This window comes from Amblyomma americanum, chromosome 2, assembly GCF_052857255.1.
Source record: "Amblyomma americanum isolate KBUSLIRL-KWMA chromosome 2, ASM5285725v1, whole genome shotgun sequence".
Lineage (NCBI taxonomy): Eukaryota > Metazoa > Arthropoda > Arachnida > Ixodida > Ixodidae > Amblyomma > Amblyomma americanum.
This window is the reverse complement of record NC_135498.1, coordinates 19383050-19400973: the sequence shown is the minus strand read 5'-3', so window position 1 is coordinate 19400973 and position 17924 is coordinate 19383050. Positions and strand designations below refer to the sequence as shown.

Genomic DNA, 17924 nt, shown 5'->3' with positions numbered 1-17924 from the left:
CACTCTTTTCGAACACATTGTTTTCAAGACCAAAAAGAACTCTGTGATCGCTGTTTGGAATCTACGTTGGAATGTACTAGTCGTGACGTAATCGCTGCTTGCTTGTGAAATTGGCCAGTGACAGCAATTGTACTCTACTTTTTGGCTTTTCTGGCTTATAAAAGCTCCACTTTATGATTAGAATGTGATAATTCATGCATAAAGGCCAACTTAGTTTGTCTGTACCCCTTTAATCCTTGATGCGTACAATGGCCTTTGAATTGTGATTGTCGCCAATTCAGTGTTTTAGTTCTGGTGCTTGATCAATGCAGGCATTACCTGCCTATGGTCCTGACTACATGAATGTACACTGTAATCAAGCCTTTCTGTTCTCTTTCATTGGTTTATTGCAGGAGACGCTGAACACAAGCCGTATGTGACAAGCGACCCAGATGTGATCAGCCTGGACCTCGATGGCACAGAGGACTTCCTTGTCTTAGGTTGTGACGGGCTCTGGGACCAGCTGAGCCCTCAAGATGTGGCTGCGAGGGTTTACCACGCAGTGCTTGACGACCCCGAGAGTGCGCCGTACGTGTCCCACACGCTCGTGCAAGGAGCCAGAGACCTCGGCTCTTCCGACAACATTACAGCCGTAGTGGTCTTCCTGCGTGATCCCCGTGACTTTGATCCCTCGGTCATTGACATCACAGCAGCCTTGGCTCCCGAGAAGACTGCAGCAAGTGAACTCCCTACCCCTCCTATTGAAGACTTAAAGGAAGCATTCAGTGGCAGTGAATTCGATGCTGCTAAGTTTAACAGCAATGGATTTGGCGACCATGTATTCAATGCTGATGCTGTGAACTCCCACATTTACGATCACGGCAATGAAAATGAAATTGTTCAGGTGGCTTCTGGTGTCGTGCGTGAGACAATCGAGACAGCTCTGCACCGGGTCAATGAGGACGTCATCACTGCTGGCCAGATTGTCGATCAAGTGCACCTGCTCCACACCGAGAAGGAGGGCAGCAAGTTTCCAGATTTGGCTGAACAGTTTCATGGTGCTGTCCCAGCCGATGATGGCCTTGAGGTCAAGTTTGACCAGCCGGATGGGATGCCTCTTTCTGCCAATGGGTACGGTGATGGCATACCAGAGCAACACCATCGTGGGCGCCAGAACCCATTTGATGATGAGGGTTACGGCCACGACCTTGAAACATCCGAGTATCTTCAGAGCTCTCCAACGAATGTCGTGGCAGCACACGAACAAGGCAGTGCTGACTGTGCTGATCATTTACCTTCTTTCTCCGAAGTCGACAACACTGGCAGCAGCCAAGCCGAGCAGCTGGTGCATGAGCAGACTTTTTTGACTGCCACAGATGTAACACCCAAGCCCGATGATTTTAGTGTTGGCTCAGAGCAGGAATTAGATCTCGGACAGCCGTTGCCTGTCAGCCCGTATGTGGAACCGGAAAATCCATTGCCAACTGCTCCTGAGCAGCTTCCTGCTGTTGAACCAGAAGTAGTGAAGGAAGTTGAACTTCCAGATGAAGGAGTTGACTTGACCACCCTGCCTGAAGATGTCCAGGAGCTGGAAGCTGCTACTCAAGCAAAGGAGCAACCTGCCACACAGTCAGTTTGCGACGAGAAGGAGCTTGCTGATTTGCCTTGCGACCAGCAAGATTTGCAAGTCCCGGAAACCTCTGTCCCATCATTAGGTTCTTCAGAGGCTGCCGAGACTGTGCCTGAATTTTCAACATATGATAATGCAGCACTGTATGCAGATCAGCAGGATCATCTAGATCAGCAGGATCACCAAGATCGGCAGGATCTCCATGAAGAAATCCAGCAAGTGCATGTTGAGCCTGAGTTTGCTACGCATGATAATGCCACATTGCTCTATGAACAGGAGCAACACCTTTATGAAGATGTTCAGCCAGCACAGCTTGCCCAGCCAGAGTACCTCTCAGCTGACCACTTCAAGGATGATGTCGGTGATGAACCCGAGGCATTGGCCACCAGTCTTGGCTTTACCCAGCCACTCAGTGTCCAGTCAGATGACCTTGTATCGATAGACCTCGACAGCTCAGCAGTGCAGTCTTTGGCTGAAACAGGTGTGCCCCACTTTGCACATGATGAAAATTCAACACAAATCAGTGGCGCTGCTCCGGAGCCTTGCAAAGAAACTAGCATAGGATTTCATGCAGGGGATGCAGATGTCGTGCATCATGACCAGCCTGCAGGAGAGGCACTGGAGAGCCTTGGCACAGATGATGCTGAAGACAATTCCATGGGCGGCTCTGCGGAGTCAGTTGTAGAAAAGGTGGCTGCAGAACCTGAGCAACAAGACAGTGCTGTCATCTTCTGCGAGCTCAAAGAAGCCCCAGCCATTGACAATCTCGAGACTGCTCTTGAAGACCACCTGGTCGGCTTCACTGAAAGAAATGTTGATGGCCTCGGCTACAACATTCCCGTTGAGCAACAAGAGCAAGGCTCAGTACCGGAAAGAGAGCGTTTGGTATCTGATGGTGGGGATTTAGCTGAGAAGCTGGAGCTGGACAACAGTCTTTCCCGATCCTTGGTTGAGGAACCCTGTGCTATTCGGGCAGCGGCTGAAAGCCTGCCAACTTATGAAGAAAATGTGTGCCAAGAGCCTTCCTTGCTCTCTGTAGGTGCTGAACTGCAGAGTGAGCTGCAAGCATCTAGAGAAACTGCTGCTTCTCCAGTTGACTTAAGCAAGCCCTGTGAAGAGTTGCATCAGGCTATCTCTGACAGCGTTGGGGATTCCTGCCTCCACCCCCAACGGAGCCCCGTGATTGACGAACTTCTGGAGCAGAGCTCTCCCGCTCTGATGGATGTGCAGCATGTGAGTGACAGTGTGAAGGAAGCAGTTGGCGAACGTCCTGCTCCAGTGGTTGATATTGGTGCTATTCCAGAGAACATTCCAGAGGCTGATGGAGTCACAGAAGACTCGGACTCTGAAAGGGACAGCGGGTGGCGGTTTGTGAAACCTGTAGAGCCAGAAATTTCACCATCTTCCGGGGTGCTGACAAAAGAAGAACCTGGTGCTGTTTTCAACCTCAGTGTGCATGCTGATGAGGAAACTATCCACTTGGCACCAAAGGAGGTGTCCTCCTCTGAGCAGCTAGCAAGCCCTGTCACAGATGTAGCCAGTGCCTCTGAAAAAAAGGCTGACGTCATTGCTGATCTGGTGCCGGTCTCGTTACCGGAGGCAAAAGTTGAGGTTGCCACTGAGCAGAAGCCTGAACAGAAGGTCAGTGCGCCAAAAGCAGCTACCTCTGCAAAACCCTCACCAGCTGCCCAAAAAACAAAGCCAGCTGGCAGAGGATCCCCTGCCCTGAAACCAAAAGCATCTTCCATTGACAAGCCACCATCAAAGACTGGTGCGTGGACTGAAATCTCCGCCAAGGCTGCCACCACCACCACAAAGTCTCCTGTGAAAAGGCAGCCCATTGCTAGCAAACCTGCATCAGCAGCTTCTACACCAAAAGCAAGTGGCACGCCAAGCGCAGCGGCAAAGAAGGAAACAGGTACAACCCGCAGGTCTGAGCCTCTGAAGCCCAGAGCTGCTGCTTCTCCTGTTGAGCCACCAACCAAAAAGCCCGTTTCAGCATCAAGACCCACTGCCACTTCTACAAGGCCTCCTTCTTCTGCTTCTAAGCCAGTCGACAAGAATGCGATGCCACTGACAAAGACTAAAGCACCAGCGACAACCGCAGCGTCCACAGTGCCTCGGACACGAGCACCTGGAACGACATCTGCACCTAAGCCGGACACTGCAGCGGCTGAAAAGAAGCCTCCTTCTAAGCCGGCACCTGCAAAGCCAGCTCTTTCCAGGACTGCAGCCAAACCTGCTCAACCTGCGAGCAGCTCTGTATCAAAGACAGGGCCAAGTGCACCAGCAAGTCGCCCAGCTGCAGCAACTTCCAGACCCACAGCAACGCAGAGGCCCGGTAGTGCCTCTACCACTGCCAAGAAGGCTGGCCCTGCTCCTGCAAAGACAACGGCTGCCAGAGTCCCAGCTGCACGAGACGCAAAGCTCAGCAAGGACAGCACCAACATGCAACTGGCTGGTGCCAGGAAAGTGGATGCAACGCAAAGAACCATGGCCAGCAAGTCTGCTACTGGAAGCAATGCGAAACCAGCAGCCGGAGCAAAGCCAGCGCCAACAAGCAAATACTCTGCCGTTCGAGCTGTCCCAAAAGTTGGTGCTGCAAAGAAGGCAGGTGCCACCGCCGCTGCTGCTGAAGAGAAAAGCAAAATCGAACCGGCTGCTAACCACAATGGGACACCTGAAGAGAAAGGCACCCTGGAAGAAAAGGACAACAAGGAAGCGTCTGCGGTCGAGAGCGAGTCTATTACCACAAGCAATGGAAGCCACGTCGAATGTGACGAGGCCTCCGCTAAATCTGCTGCTGTTGCCGCCGCCGATCTGCCTGCTGCCACTCCTGTTGTGGATGCGTAGTTTCACTATCTGGACTTTCTACTAGTCATTCTGCTCTGTCCTGTGCTGCTTTTTTTTATTTTTTGAGATGCGCACCAGTACTTCCTACAGCTGTTCTACAAAGAAGATGCGCAGGAGTAAAAAATAAAAAATGCATGCATGCTTCAGGATTAGGTAAAAGGTCACTCTCGATACGGGAAGTCTTTGGTACACGTTTGATAGGGTGCAGGTACTGGCTGCCGTTGTTGTGCCAGGAGTCTTCACATCCTTTTTATTTCCGCCTATTTTAGCTAGCGTAATGTGCGTAGGCTGCCACATCCTGTTCTGAAGTTTGTAGTTTCCTCTGTCTCTCGGTTGGAAGAGAAGAGGTGTTGTGCCCCAGTGCGAGTTGTGAGTGAATACCAAAGACTGCTCAGATGCCTTGCAAGCCTTTTCAACGCTTGCAAGTCAAGCTCCCTCACAGCAGTTGTGAATTCGGGGCGGCATTTGGAATGCAGCAAGACAGCTCTCGCTTGTTGGAAGCCAGTGTTATTTATTTTTGCATCAAGTGTCCTTACAACAGATTTGGGGCTTGCTTTGTTTATGCTTGCGTGTTTGAAGACTTGAGGACTCGGCTGAAATGCAATGTGTTTATCGAAAGGAGCAAGAGGAGATGTTTTGATGCATTTACTTGGTGGCGTCAAATTCTTCCTGGTGGCTCATATATGTTGGTTTATATGCCGCGGAAAAGCAATCTTGCTGGTTTTTTTTGTCTTAAGTGCTTCTTTTTCTGCTTTTACTTGCCTGTACTGTGCTGCATCCTCTACAGAAGCATTGTAGTTCTCTACACGAAAGCTCCACAGTTTCTTTTAGTTATGTGTTCAGCTTGCATGTTTTCTATGCAACATTTATAAGTGGGGCACTTTCAAGTGTACCAACCCAATAACTATTTGATAACTTCTTGGTGGGCGAGTGTCCCTTGCCTGTCACTTGGGCAACTTCATATGTTGACTTCTGACCTATTTAAAACATGTATTGCATCTTCTTTTAGGGACCTTTTTCTTCTGCGATACTTTTTACACATACTTTGCAGAAATAAAAAATTTTATGAATACTTGTGTTCCTTTTTTTTTTTTGTGGCAATTTGGCAAACTGGCAAGCAGCGTTGTGTGCTGCTGCATGGGATGTGCTCACATTCCCCTATCCTGGCTTTCTAGGGACTTTTGAGTCGAGTTTACTTATGCCAAAGGCTAGCCAACCAATAGAATTTCATTCCTCGTTAAGCTATTCAGCTAACAGTGCCCAGTCAATGTTGATTGCTACTTCAAAGCTCTACTTGCGCACAAAGCCGCATACTATTTGGCAGTTTGAGCTTGACCCCAATAGAAGTCCTAGATTTGCGTGCCTATCCTTATCGAGGAAGCTGAAAAGAAGGGAAATGGTTACTGTGTCATTGATACCTTGAAGGCTGAATAGCGAGACTGCCCTTCTAATTTTTGTTTTGTTCCTGCTAATGCAGAAATTGAGATTTGTCCGGAGTGCTGCTTAGATTTAATGAACATAAACTGGACAGGAGTTGGTGGCACGTACCTACTAAAAGATCGTGGTGGCAAAGTCTCCTTTCAAGGTGTCTCCGCAGTGCATTAACCCTGCAGGTGGCCAGATACCATTCAAGAGAAAGTGAAATTGGCTTGTGTGGCTAGAAAGCTATAGTGCAGTTCAGTGAACTGTAAAGAACCCCAGTATTCGGATTCACCTCCTAGCAGCTTTCTAAATTTTGGCTCATAATCATTTCAGTATCCAACATAGAAGGCAATAAACACACTCGTGGTAGATTATAAATTATTTGTGTGCTGTTAATTCAGTTTCCAACGAAAGGTGTACAAGTTTTTTTGAGCGAAGAGTTTCGAACTGCTGTCTTGCGCATTCAAAAACTTTGTAGACTCAATGGGAATGAAGTTTTCGTCGTTCCTACCTGTTCTAACAAACTTTCTATTCACTATTAGGCGGTGCTGCTTAACTAGAAATAAAGAGTGAAAAAAAATGATGAGCCAGCACCAGTTTCTAAAGGTACGCTCTTGACATGCTTTCGTCAGTGTTGGGGTGCCTTCAAGAAAATCGTGTAAAGTGGCATGCATTATCCTTTAGCGCTGAAAGACTGGGTGCAAATGGCATCTAAACGCACCTTTTTGCTTGCAGGTGAACACTCCAGTGCAGCACATACTCTCGGTAAGAGTTCTTACTCTTGACAAACAGTGCATCAATAAAATGTTATGAAAGGGCTCTAAAACACTTTATAATGCAACTTTTCTTCCCAAGAATGCTCCTCTCCTGGTACTGCTGGCTCACAGCGATCTACACGGGCTGTGCTTGCAATAAAGTAAACTGTGCTGCAGTCTTCGAGCTATGTTTTTGAATTAATGTACGCTCCACTCTAATAAGAGACCTAGCCATTTGTTTGACAATCTCTTTTCACTGATTGAACATAAGCCTTCTTTGTGCAACTTAAGCCTTTGAGGATGACTGGCAATTAAAAGAAATTGTGCATTTACTTCCGTAATTTTCGCACTATTTTTTTAGGGCTTCGCAAAGAGTGCTCAAGTTGCGCAAAAATTCTGTGAACATGTCCTAAAAAACTCTACAAAAATCATACACGTAATGTATACCGTATACTGCCGCATACACGTCGACCCCCCCCACCATCAACTCTCATCCCTCGCAGCAGCTTCTGACAGTTTTTTTTTTGCTCCTATGTGCCAGCCACCTGTGCTCGCACTGACTGTTAAGAGGTTTGTGATATTTTCCACCAGAGATCACATTTTTAGACCCGCTGCACAATTTCTGTCCATTATGATACTACAACCAGCTCCTAATCGCACACGTGCCTCAAAAATACATGAAATTGAGCAGGGCATCTTACAAATGTATAATTCTTTCTGTTCCCTCAAACAGGAGGTTCTTTGTAAAATAGGCAGTGTATTCTCCACTCTCATATGAAAACAAAGAAAAACAATCTCGCAGACATCCAGGCACTCTAGTTTCATTTTCAACTCCCATTTCATTGATTGGAAAGGTATGTGAACATTTGATGAAATCCATGAAGTGAACTGCAAAAAATTTCATTCAATAAAAAGCTCTTGGTACAAAATTCACTTGGCACACAAAAGTGCAGGTAGTGGTAGCTTGAGGGTGGCTTGCTGCAGAAAACTATGCAGAGCACAGCACAGCTGTCACCACATCACTGATAAATCACTCCGGTACGGCCATGCTTTGAAATCCGCTCGAAGCGCTGGACACACTGTTGGCTTTCTTCCGACCGAACAAGTTGCCCAGCCGGCGGAACACGCCGCTCTTGTTCACTGATGTGTTGGTCACAACAGCCTGACTGTCCTTCGAGTGAGTCCTTGCCTGCACGGCCCCTGGCTTCCTAGGCATGACTTCTGAACGCACGACAAGCGAAGGTGGGACCACCATCGGTGAGGAGGGGGTAGCAGGCAGGATACACGAATGTGGGGCGCTGACAAACAGCGAGTCGCTGCGGCACCGGATGGATTCAATAAGCTTATTCCATCCCCACTCGGCTACCCTGTCATCGCAGAGGCTGATCTTGGAGAACATGCGTGTCGTCCCATCCAGCTCACACGGCTTGATGATGACGGGAATTAACTTTTGCTGCCTTTGCCCTGTGCAGGAAAATAAATGGAACTGTGTGTGAGCAACTGCAGAGGTTGTACACACTTCGTAATTTGATAAACTTTATGTAAGATGTGAAATTCAGTGTCTAAAAGTGTCCCGAAACACTTTTGCCAGCACTTTTCTGCATTTCTTTCAGCCTCGAGCCATTTTTCAAGGTTCCTGTTGCACCAAGATAGTCTGTTTCTATTACGTTGGTGAAAATGAAACTCAGAATTGCCCAGTGGCTTTGTGCAAAGAAATGACTCTTGTTTCGGCTAGATGGCTGTTGACATCAATGAGATGTAAAAGCAGCACAAGTATAAACAGTCATGACAGAGTAAGCTGGCATAAGCAAAAGCACTGAAAAATAAAATGCCCGTGCCCGTGCTACCAGGTATGACAGGCTTACTACCAGGTATGACGGGCTTAAACAGTCATGACCGGCAGAAATGCAAACAACAAAACAGGCACTGTACCTTAGTGCTTGTTGTGCCTTCTCTGCATCTTTCCACCATGATCACCAGTGTTTGTGCCGATTTCACATCCTTGCATACGCAGTGTTTACTTATACTCAGAGACAACTTTTTCTGGCAATGTAGCAGAAGGTTCTCCGCCGAAACATGCGTTTTCCTCTTACCCAGCAGAATACAATCCCCGGTTGCAGTTAGTTTTTTCTTAAAACCCAGTATACTGTCAATACTAGCTATTTAGGGCGTATTTCTAACACAGCTGCCAACTTTCAAAGTTACAGGGTCATTAAAAATGCAGTTTCTTTGATTACAATAAGTTGTTCAGTTGATTACGGGTGTTCAAGAGTGTCCGGTTCCAAGAAGCTTCCATAGATTGTGCCAGCTGCTCCAGCGACAGTGAAAAACCATAAATTGGGCAGCATGTGATGCGGCCATCCTGCAGGCGAACTTTTGGTGGAGTGAGACAGTTACAGAGGCTTCGTCCCAGTACCCTTCCTTTTATTGCCAGGAAAAGCTGATGCTGAGTGTAGCCATGAACGTATTACACAGCCTTATTCAAAATGATGGGCATTGGTCCTGTCAGCATGAAGTGCATTAAATAAGCTCCTCTTAATTCACACTTCACAAAATTTGCAAAAAATCTTCAAACCTCTCTGAGTTTGAATTACTGAGAGTTGCCAGTATTTGAACACTTTCACTGCAGTGTGGGTCACCGGCGGGTCCTGTCATGGATCCTTACTGTGCAGCAACAAATACCAAGTAGCGCTATGAAGCCGTGGGACAGCTCAGGTTTTTCAAACAGCCAGCAAAAAGCATATGTGCCAAGTCACTACTGCTCTTTTTTTTGATAGTTCCAAGAAGTTGGCTTTGCCGTGGCTCCCTGTGCATTTCCTCTGGGCACTGTCGCGATGCACCCAAGAAAATTAAAGGTGGCCCACCAGTGGGCCACAATTCACAGGCAATAGGGCTCCGAAAATTGCTGCTGCAGTATTTGTGTTAAGCTCGCAACATATCTGTTAGCATATCAAAAGAATTTGAACCCACCGTACTTCAGGACTTAAAGATCTTGTCACTGATGCTCACAGTGCCCGACTCACCAATATTTATGCTTTCAATAAACCTCTGCTGTACACGACACTCTTCTGACTGGAGAAACTCTGGCGAAAATACGATGATGGTTTTTCTGCACCTGAAAGAATGAATCAAATGAAGCATGAAAATCAAATTTAATTGGCAGCAAACACAACTGGAACAAATCAGCCAAACAAAACCAATTACATCGTGTAAGTAGAACTGAAGAACGTGGCAGCAATGAATGTGAATGGGCTGCTGTCAAGTCGGTAATTTCGATTAACATGCAAATTGCATCATTGATCACAATTATCAACCTTTCTGGGATGACAGTACATCATTGAAACAGTAATATACCAGGAATAAACTAGTGTTGCTGAGCTGCATTTACAAACTCTTCAAGCTGCAACTGGCAATGGTCGAAACCAGTACAACTTGCAAGCAATTTGCACACGGCTGATGCCGCATTTACAAATAATTCTGCTAAAGTTGGCAAAAAATAACTTCCATGAACACTAACACTCAAGCAATGCATCTACAATGTCCCCACAGTACTGGCCACACAAAGCAAAATTAACTATGTTCGAGCGGGAACTTCAGTCCGCTAGCCGAAGTTTCGACAACAGGACTAGTCTTCAAATGGGTAAGTGCAGTCATCATTGGCAGGGGTTTAAAAAGGCCTTGCCTCTAAGGAGGAAAGACCAGTGAGGAGGGTAAGGGCCTGGAGTAGACAGGATGGAAAGGTGGCAAACGTGAACTTGAAAAAGCTGTTGTCCTGGAGTGGAGGCTGTGACAGGTGTTACGGGAAAGAAGAAGTTGGGTTAACCTTATGTCACCTATTCCTCGTTTATTTCATCGTTTTTCTTTTCATTTTGATCTACTTCTATCTTCCGCTCAGCAATTTAGTGACCCTTTGCTCCCCCCTCCCCTTTTTTTCTTTCTTCTAGCATTCTCTGAAACGAAACCCACCTTTCTGGCATGCTTTCCACTTCTCTTGTGTCTTGTGTGCGCTGTCTGCTGTGTATCTTTTTCTCACTTTTTTTCAGGTCAGCCCAACCTCCCTTTTTCCATGAGAGTTGTCGCAGCTTTTTTTCAAGTTCTTTCTACTGCCCTCTCCACTTTACGCTTTCACCCCCTCTTCACCTGCCTTTCCTCCTCAGCAGGAAGGCCCTGCATAATCCCTGCCAGTGATGGCCTCACTTGCCCGGATGAAGACAAGCTCTTCTGTCATAACTTTGGCTAGTGAATTTTGTTTCATGTTGTCATAAATCCAATCTTCCTGACTTCTGGCAGTGATTTAACCCCAACAAACCAGACAGATCTTCAAATGCTTGCTATGTGAAAAGAAACTTTCATTAGCAAGCCTTCTACAACACCTACTAAGAATTTTGGAAATTATGACACCAGAAAATCTTTTCTTTTTCTTCTAAAGCAAGAAAAGACTTACTTGCACCCTGACTACATCTGAGTGCATGTGAAGCTCTGTATGAAACACAATTGTAACTAGTAGTACTTACATGCGCTACAACACGAGACAGCATGATGGCAGAAAGAACAGACAACAGAACAGAAGTGGTAACAATCCAAATGATGATTCACATGAGGTCTCTAACTGAATGCCAGATGTCTAATTGGCAGGTGAGCAGGGGAGCTAATAAGTCTAGCTTCGCCGTGAACTGAATGAGCAATGACAACTTTAGGTGTTTCACTAGAAAACCTATCATCTTGGAAAAATCTCGGCCTGAATTCATCTGGCTAGCTTAGATTTTCCCATTTTTTTTCATGGTTAACTGGAGTAGTCTGCAATCACTTTGGGCTTCACGCTTAATTAAGGGGTGCCCTGGGGTGATGAATTTTCTATTGGGACAAAGAATGTCTAAAAGGACACTTTTGATACTCTGTCAGCAACTGTAGCAGAGAGTGCCGTTTCATATGCCACAGTGAAATGATGGGTGGCTCGAACTCCTAAGGCCATTTCAGCAATAAAGATGAAAAACATCCTAGGAAACCTGTGGATGCAAGCACATAGGGAAACATGGAAAACTTTCACGAAATGGTTTCGGAAAACAGGAGAGTGGCAAACAGCAGAGCAGGGACCCTAACAATTCACAAGAGTGAGTGGGCTACATACTAACTGACGTGCTATACATGATGAACGTGTCTACGAAGTGGGTCTCAAATGCCTCGATGCTAATTGGAAGCACAAACATACAGCGACTCCTCAGGTCATTGTTCAGTGTTTTGAGGCAGGATGAGACAAGATTGGATGAGACAAGATTTTTTCTATATGATCTTGAGACCAAAGAGCTAAAAGACCCCGACCAAAGAAATCTGGATTGGAAAGGTCACCCGCCAGGTGGGTGCCATAGACACAGCAGCCTATTACACTTTACTGTTGCACAAAGTAAGGCAACAGCTGGAAAAGAAATGTCGGGGAAAGCTGTCGACGGGATTGCTGTTTTTGCTTGAGATGCCGTAGCAAACAAAGCTTTTACAATCATTCAGAAACTGACCAATATCAAGTTTCAAACAGTGCAACATCCACCTTACTCGCCCGTTTCAGCTCCCAGTGACTACCATTCGGCAAAGCTTCCACAATAATTCAGAAACTGGCCACATCAACTTTCACACACTGCAACATCCACCTTACTCGTCCGTCTCAGCTCCCAGCGACTATCATGAATGTCCAAATCTCACATGAAACACTTGAAGCGAACACATTTTTCTGCCTGTGAAGATGTCATCGCTGCTGCAAATGGGTGGCTTCATGCACAACCACAGTCCTTTTTTCTGAAGGGCCTATAGATGCTGCAAGACTGACGTCGAAGGTGCATGCACCTTCGAGGAGAATACCATATAATCACGTGTAAGGGCCACATCCATATACGGGTCGCACCCCGTTTTGGACTAAACTGCGAAAAAAAATACGATTATGTGTTTTTCTTAATTCGTGCCTGAGCTGCACCTTCGAAATTCACATGCAAATTAAACAAAAACAGTGCGGCCCTTACACGAGTTTATACGGTATGTTCAAGAACTGACAAGTTTACAAAACATAAAACTGAGCAGGGGACAAGACACAGAAGAGAAGCAAACAGGAAGTCACTCTTGGAATTCACTACTTCCATGGAAAGTTTCATTCCAGTATTGTTAATTTTTCTCAGTAAAGCTTACACCGACTTATCAGCACCCCCTCCTACATTTCACCTAACTTAACAAGCAAAGTTAAGAAGTTCAAGCTCTGGTAGCTCGGAATGCAATGAACCACTTTTGATTGCTAAAAAATATCACTACTGAACGCAGACATCTGCAAAGAAGTGTCATAATGTTCCAATTACCTATCTTTCTGTGCTAAAACCTGATTATCAAGTGATGCGATGAACTCTGAACATACGTTTGCCCATCACAAGTTCATTTGTCTAAAGTATTGTTTCCAAACACATAAAACCCCTTAAGCCAGCTCACACAAAACTCTATTTACCATTTCTCCATGAGTTCATAGAATGTGGAGTATTGAAGTACGCCCGCCTTTAGATCTCTTTTGGGTAAGAAGAGACGGAAGCCTTTAGATTCCAGTCGGTCAACCAGCTTCTCAACAGTTGGCCAGTCCTCCGAAGTGTAGCAGACGAATGCATCATATATGGGTTGCCCTGAATTTAAAGTTGATAGGTGTTAGAGTCTTAATGCGTTCAGTGGGGACATTGACAAACTTTACCCACTTGTGCAACAGCTTTACTTACTCATTGAGGATCTGCTCATGGACTTCTGGATGACGTCTGGAAATCACCAAATGTTGAGCAAGTTATGCCTCATTTTCCTTGGTAAACAAACTATAGCAAACAGCAAGAACCATGTTCAACAGCACAACATCAAACAAGGTAGTAAATTTTTAGTGAACTGAAAAACCACAGAGAGAGTTAAAAGCAAAAAATATCCAACCGAGAAAACAGCTCACTTCTGTGTTTCACAAGACCGGTCAATAAAACATGGAAGCGCAGTAATCACTGAAACAAGGAAAATACCATAAAGAAAGTACTAACAAGGCGTAAAACAATATCTAACTTTTGAAATTAAATCAATATGCAAGGAAATCTCAAGTTTATATTCACATAATAGTATGTCAGTCTGAATGATAAGCAGCTAAAAGCGCTTAAAATTTGTCCACAAACCTGAAGGTTCACCAGACTGCTTTTTTCGGTAGAATTTTATGTCTTGCCCTGAAAAAGCCATGAGGTAAAGAACTAATTAATATGATGAAAACAAGCTATCCAAGCACATTTAGTAAAATCTGAAGCTCCAAAAAGCAACACAAGTTCACTCTGCCAAGAGAGGATTCAAGGATTCTTGTAGGCTGCCCCTATAAAGTAGACATGCACAGTTCCAGAGACAATTCTTAAGCAGCACCTAAATTAATCCTTTACGGCAAGGCATCTACGATTGACCACGTAAACTTAAACATTTTTTTTCAAACCGTCTAGTTCAGTTTTCGCGAAGTCAGCGATGCTGGTTGCATTTGAAATCTCTTTTAGATAGAATAGCAGGAACTATTCACGTTTATAAAAAAAAATCGCTTTTCCAAAACAAGATATAAAAATGCACGTCACGAAGTTTTACGGTGTACTTAGAAAGTGCTGTTTGGCACTGTAATCTTTTTTTTCTCTCATGCAAACGAACATTATACTAAAGGACGCTGTAGCCGAGTTTTCGTTGCGTAAACAGCTACGGATGATAAGGAAAGTAATTAATTTGGCAACAATGTGTTTTTTTGAGGAATGGAGTTGCAATTCCATGAGTGTGGAAGAGTGCAGCGTGCGTGCATTCCCCATGTTTCTGAGCCATTCATGTTATTTTTGTGAAACAGGAGGTCCCAAGCATACACGCATAAAATTTCAATATTTTTCGACAGTAGAACATAATACATGCCTGAAAGGGTTAAGCTAGCTTAAAGGACTATAGACGCCTAATTTTTAGTTGTGTGTGTTTCTCTTTCAAATGATGCGTTTGACATTAGAGTACATGATCACCGCGTGGTATTCACCTACGACCAGTAAATAATTTATAATCAAAATTCTTCTCTCATGCTGTTGTGGTTTCAGTTTCACCAACTGAACAATGGCTGTGGCGTGTAGCTGATCTATAGGTCACGTGACGCATGAAAAAACCTACAATATGAACGCTGATATGTATTCTTAATTCACTACAACACTTAGACCAGCCTGCTTCCAGGGGCTGAAATGACAACAAATATTGTAGCAACAGATATACTGCAGTTTTTTTTCTGCCTCATGTGGCTTGAAGGTCAATACACGTCACAGCCATCGTTTGGTTGATGAAACCGAAAGAGCATCAAGAAGAAATTCAATTATAAATTATTTAGTGGTCGTAGGTCAATATTGCACGGTGATCCATGCATATTAATGCATACTGCATCACTTGAAAGATCAAACATTTCGTGTCTATAGCCCTTTAGTTGTTAGCAACTCAGTCTCTGACATTAATACACAATTGCACAATTCTGTTTCATCTGCTTTTCAGCTAAATATAGCAAATAGTTATTTGCTGTGAATTTTCTGAGCCACAGGCAAATAGAAGGTGATGCTTTCAGGGTAATGGGCAATGAGTAATGTGCACAATTAGCAGCATAGTTGCACAATTTTTCATGGTTGGCCTTCATTTGTTAATCCTAAAAAAAAACAGTGGCTAAGCACACACTTTCTGAGCATTGCACTATAACAAGCTCTGTGGTTAATGCTGAAACTTGTCCTTAGGATAATGATATTCAGTCTGATGCAAGGAAAGAAGTGGGCAACATTCCCACACTGCCATTTTGGGCTCTTTCCATACTTTCGCAGATACACACACACACATTCTTTCAAAGCTCACATACGCTACGATGCAGTAAAAGAAAAGTTCAACACTAAGAAATGAAAAGACCCCTGATATATAGCTACACTTATAAAAGAGTCCCTTAATGCAAGCAAGCCTGAGGTAGACATGTAAAAAGAGAGTAATATTATACTGAAAGTAGCAGCTCGTAAGCAAGCTCATCAAGAGTCACTTGAAAAAGTACAGTCAGGCCTGACAGTTACCAAACACATGCCAGAACACATATGGCAAAATTTTTTTTGCAGTTTCTGTGACTCCTGTAAATTAATCACTTTGAAAATTTTTTTCTGCCCCAAATTACACAGTGCTGCTAATGCAGGTAAACCTACCAGTTCCAGTTTCATCACAAGTTGTAACAGCTACACAAAATCGTACAACTCATATTTATCTTACAGTTGCCCCCTACAACCATAATTTCTTCCAATGAAAGGTAAACATTTCACCATTTCATATTTACTTGTGCTGTTAATATTTTGCTTTAAGCCTGTTCTCTGATAATCACAGTGCTGATCTAGTCACCTATGGCTTCCACTAACACATTTGTCATCTTACAGTGGCATTTACTTCAGCTTTGAAGTTTCCCTCTATTGCACACTGGAGTTTTTCATCAATAAGCTTCCCTGTATAGCTGTACTAGCAAGGACAGAAATAACCTTCCTGCTGCTTCCACCAATTCTTCCACGTTTAAGAACACCAATGCCAAAATTTCCTGCCAGCAGCTACCTGACAGGATAAAAGGATAAAAAAATGTGTAAGCATATCAAGTAAGTTCATGCACAAAATGATGCCAGCATTTGTCTCTTACGAAGCTCTGCCATGGTGTCATTGAGAACATCGTATCTCTCCAGGCACATCAGGTGCTCCACGAGCCGTCCAACAGTTGCCGTATGCTGGCTTGATCGCATCTCCCACTGGTCCAGAAGAGATGCCGTAGGGCTCTTCCCCTGCTCCCTCAGGACCTCCACCTCATCGCAGCTGAACCCTGTCAGTAATGCCAACCCTCGCCAATCTCGATGGCCTGACGGACCTAGAAGCAGCTGAGGTACGTCCAGCCGCATGGCAAGTATGGACCTGCACTTGAGGCCCACTGCACTTAATGGAACGTCCTGACAGCTGTCTGGTGTCAGCTCTGCGGTATCTTGCACCGTGAGCCTTGGGTAAGCCATGATTGGCCTGTCAGGCATCAATGCCGTGATGTGAATGGGCGCCCCTTTAACAGAATAACATGACACTGAACCGATTTTCTGGCAACATCCGGGTTACGGGTAGCCCAGTGTGTTGACTGTGTAATAGTGCCCCTGAAAAAGAAAATGAAAGTGTGTACACAAATCCGCCAAGTATGCCTCAGATCAAATAGCAAAAACTAAGGTAAGTCAACCCATCAAAGCATTTATCAGGTGCTTATGCACCGATTTATATGGTTTTGCTATGCAAGTCACAAATTATCATATATGGGGCAATGAAGAGGTATCCTCCATAATATGTGTGCCCCGATAGGTCTCTTCACAAAACGAAACTAAAGCGAACAGCGAACACACGCGATACTGTGAGACGTTTTTCTCTGTGAAAACAACTGAGGAGTATGGTTCGACACATTGAGGTACCTCATTTATTTATGTCCTAACAGTTCACTCCATAAAACGAAACTAATCCAAGCAACGAACACGAACGGTGCCGTACGTGATATGCTTTTCCTGGAGAAGATACCTGAGCAGTATGGATAGACACAGAGGCCGCCCTAGCCGCATGAGCTCATCTTCAAGGTGCGTGAGATAGTTGTGCTGGGCAAACCTTTCAGCAAGCCGGATGTTCCTCCGCTGCTACGGCAATGAACCGCTGGCTTATAGACCAGTTCTGTCAAACAGCTGACAAGGTTTTTTTACAACAAAGTAGCCTTAAAGGCTAAGTCACTAAGGGATCTTACTATCAATGCGTTCAACGTGCATACTGCTGCTTTCGTTTTAGCCAGAGTTAAAAGCGGTAAACGGTAAGTAAACCGATAGAACCATTTGCTGCTCAAAGTGGTCGACTAGTAAGGAGGCATAACAGACGGCCAACGCCGCATACACAAGAATGCGTGCACACAGCGGTTCACAACTTATCGCTATGCACAAAATCGACAGTGATTATGACATGTGTCACGAACGCGGGCCGTCCCAAAACGGAATGCGCGTTGCGCTCTGTGACCGATCCGTGTGCACAGCGCAAGTAGAAACGCAATCGATAAGCAGTTACAAAATAGCGCATACCTGATGTCAGTGGAAGTGAATGCTAAGGAAACCACTACAACTTCATAAAATAATGTTGAAATCACCGATCGAACTTATGAGAAAAGAAGCTACAGGTGCCCAACTGGGCCGAGAGCGATGCGGAAATTCCGTCAATTCGCACAGCTCCTCGAT

General features: G+C 44.9%; 2 protein-coding genes across 2 annotated transcripts in view; one reads left to right on the top strand and one right to left on the bottom strand.

The window, feature by feature from the left end:
* Positions 1-5534, top strand: part of LOC144120733 (uncharacterized) — a 104539-nt gene extending 99005 nt beyond the window's left edge. Inside the window, exon 7 of the mRNA XM_077653395.1 lies at positions 393-5534. Coding sequence (XP_077509521.1) covers positions 393-4462 — 4070 coding nt within the window. The 3' untranslated portion in view covers positions 4463-5534. The remainder of the gene's footprint in view (positions 1-392) is intronic.
* A 1989-nt stretch (positions 5535-7523) lies between these two features.
* On the bottom strand, positions 7524-17924 carry LOC144120734 (myeloid differentiation primary response protein MyD88-like). Its single transcript, XM_077653396.1, has 7 exons — positions 17772-17924; positions 16328-16820; positions 13806-13853; positions 13377-13412; positions 13118-13286; positions 9663-9754; positions 7524-8103 (listed from the first exon to the last, which is right to left on the bottom strand). Exons 2-7 carry the CDS (start codon positions 16704-16706, stop codon positions 7670-7672), a joined length of 1158 nt encoding a protein of 385 aa, XP_077509522.1. The 5' UTR covers positions 16707-16820; positions 17772-17924; the 3' UTR covers positions 7524-7669.

Excerpts from the sequence above, each read along its gene's own strand:
- LOC144120734 (XM_077653396.1), bottom strand. The coding sequence starts at position 16,706 with ATGCCTGACAGGCCAATCATGGCTTACCCAAGGCTCACGGTGCAAGAT. Across the intron at positions 13,854-16,327 it reads TGACACCATGGCAGAGCTTC|GGCAAGACATAAAATTCTAC; the intron begins GTAAGAGACAAA and ends TGGCTTTTTCAG. Across the intron at positions 13,413-13,805 it reads GCAGTCTGGTGAACCTTCAG|ACGTCATCCAGAAGTCCATG; the intron begins GTTTGTGGACAA and ends GGTGATTTCCAG.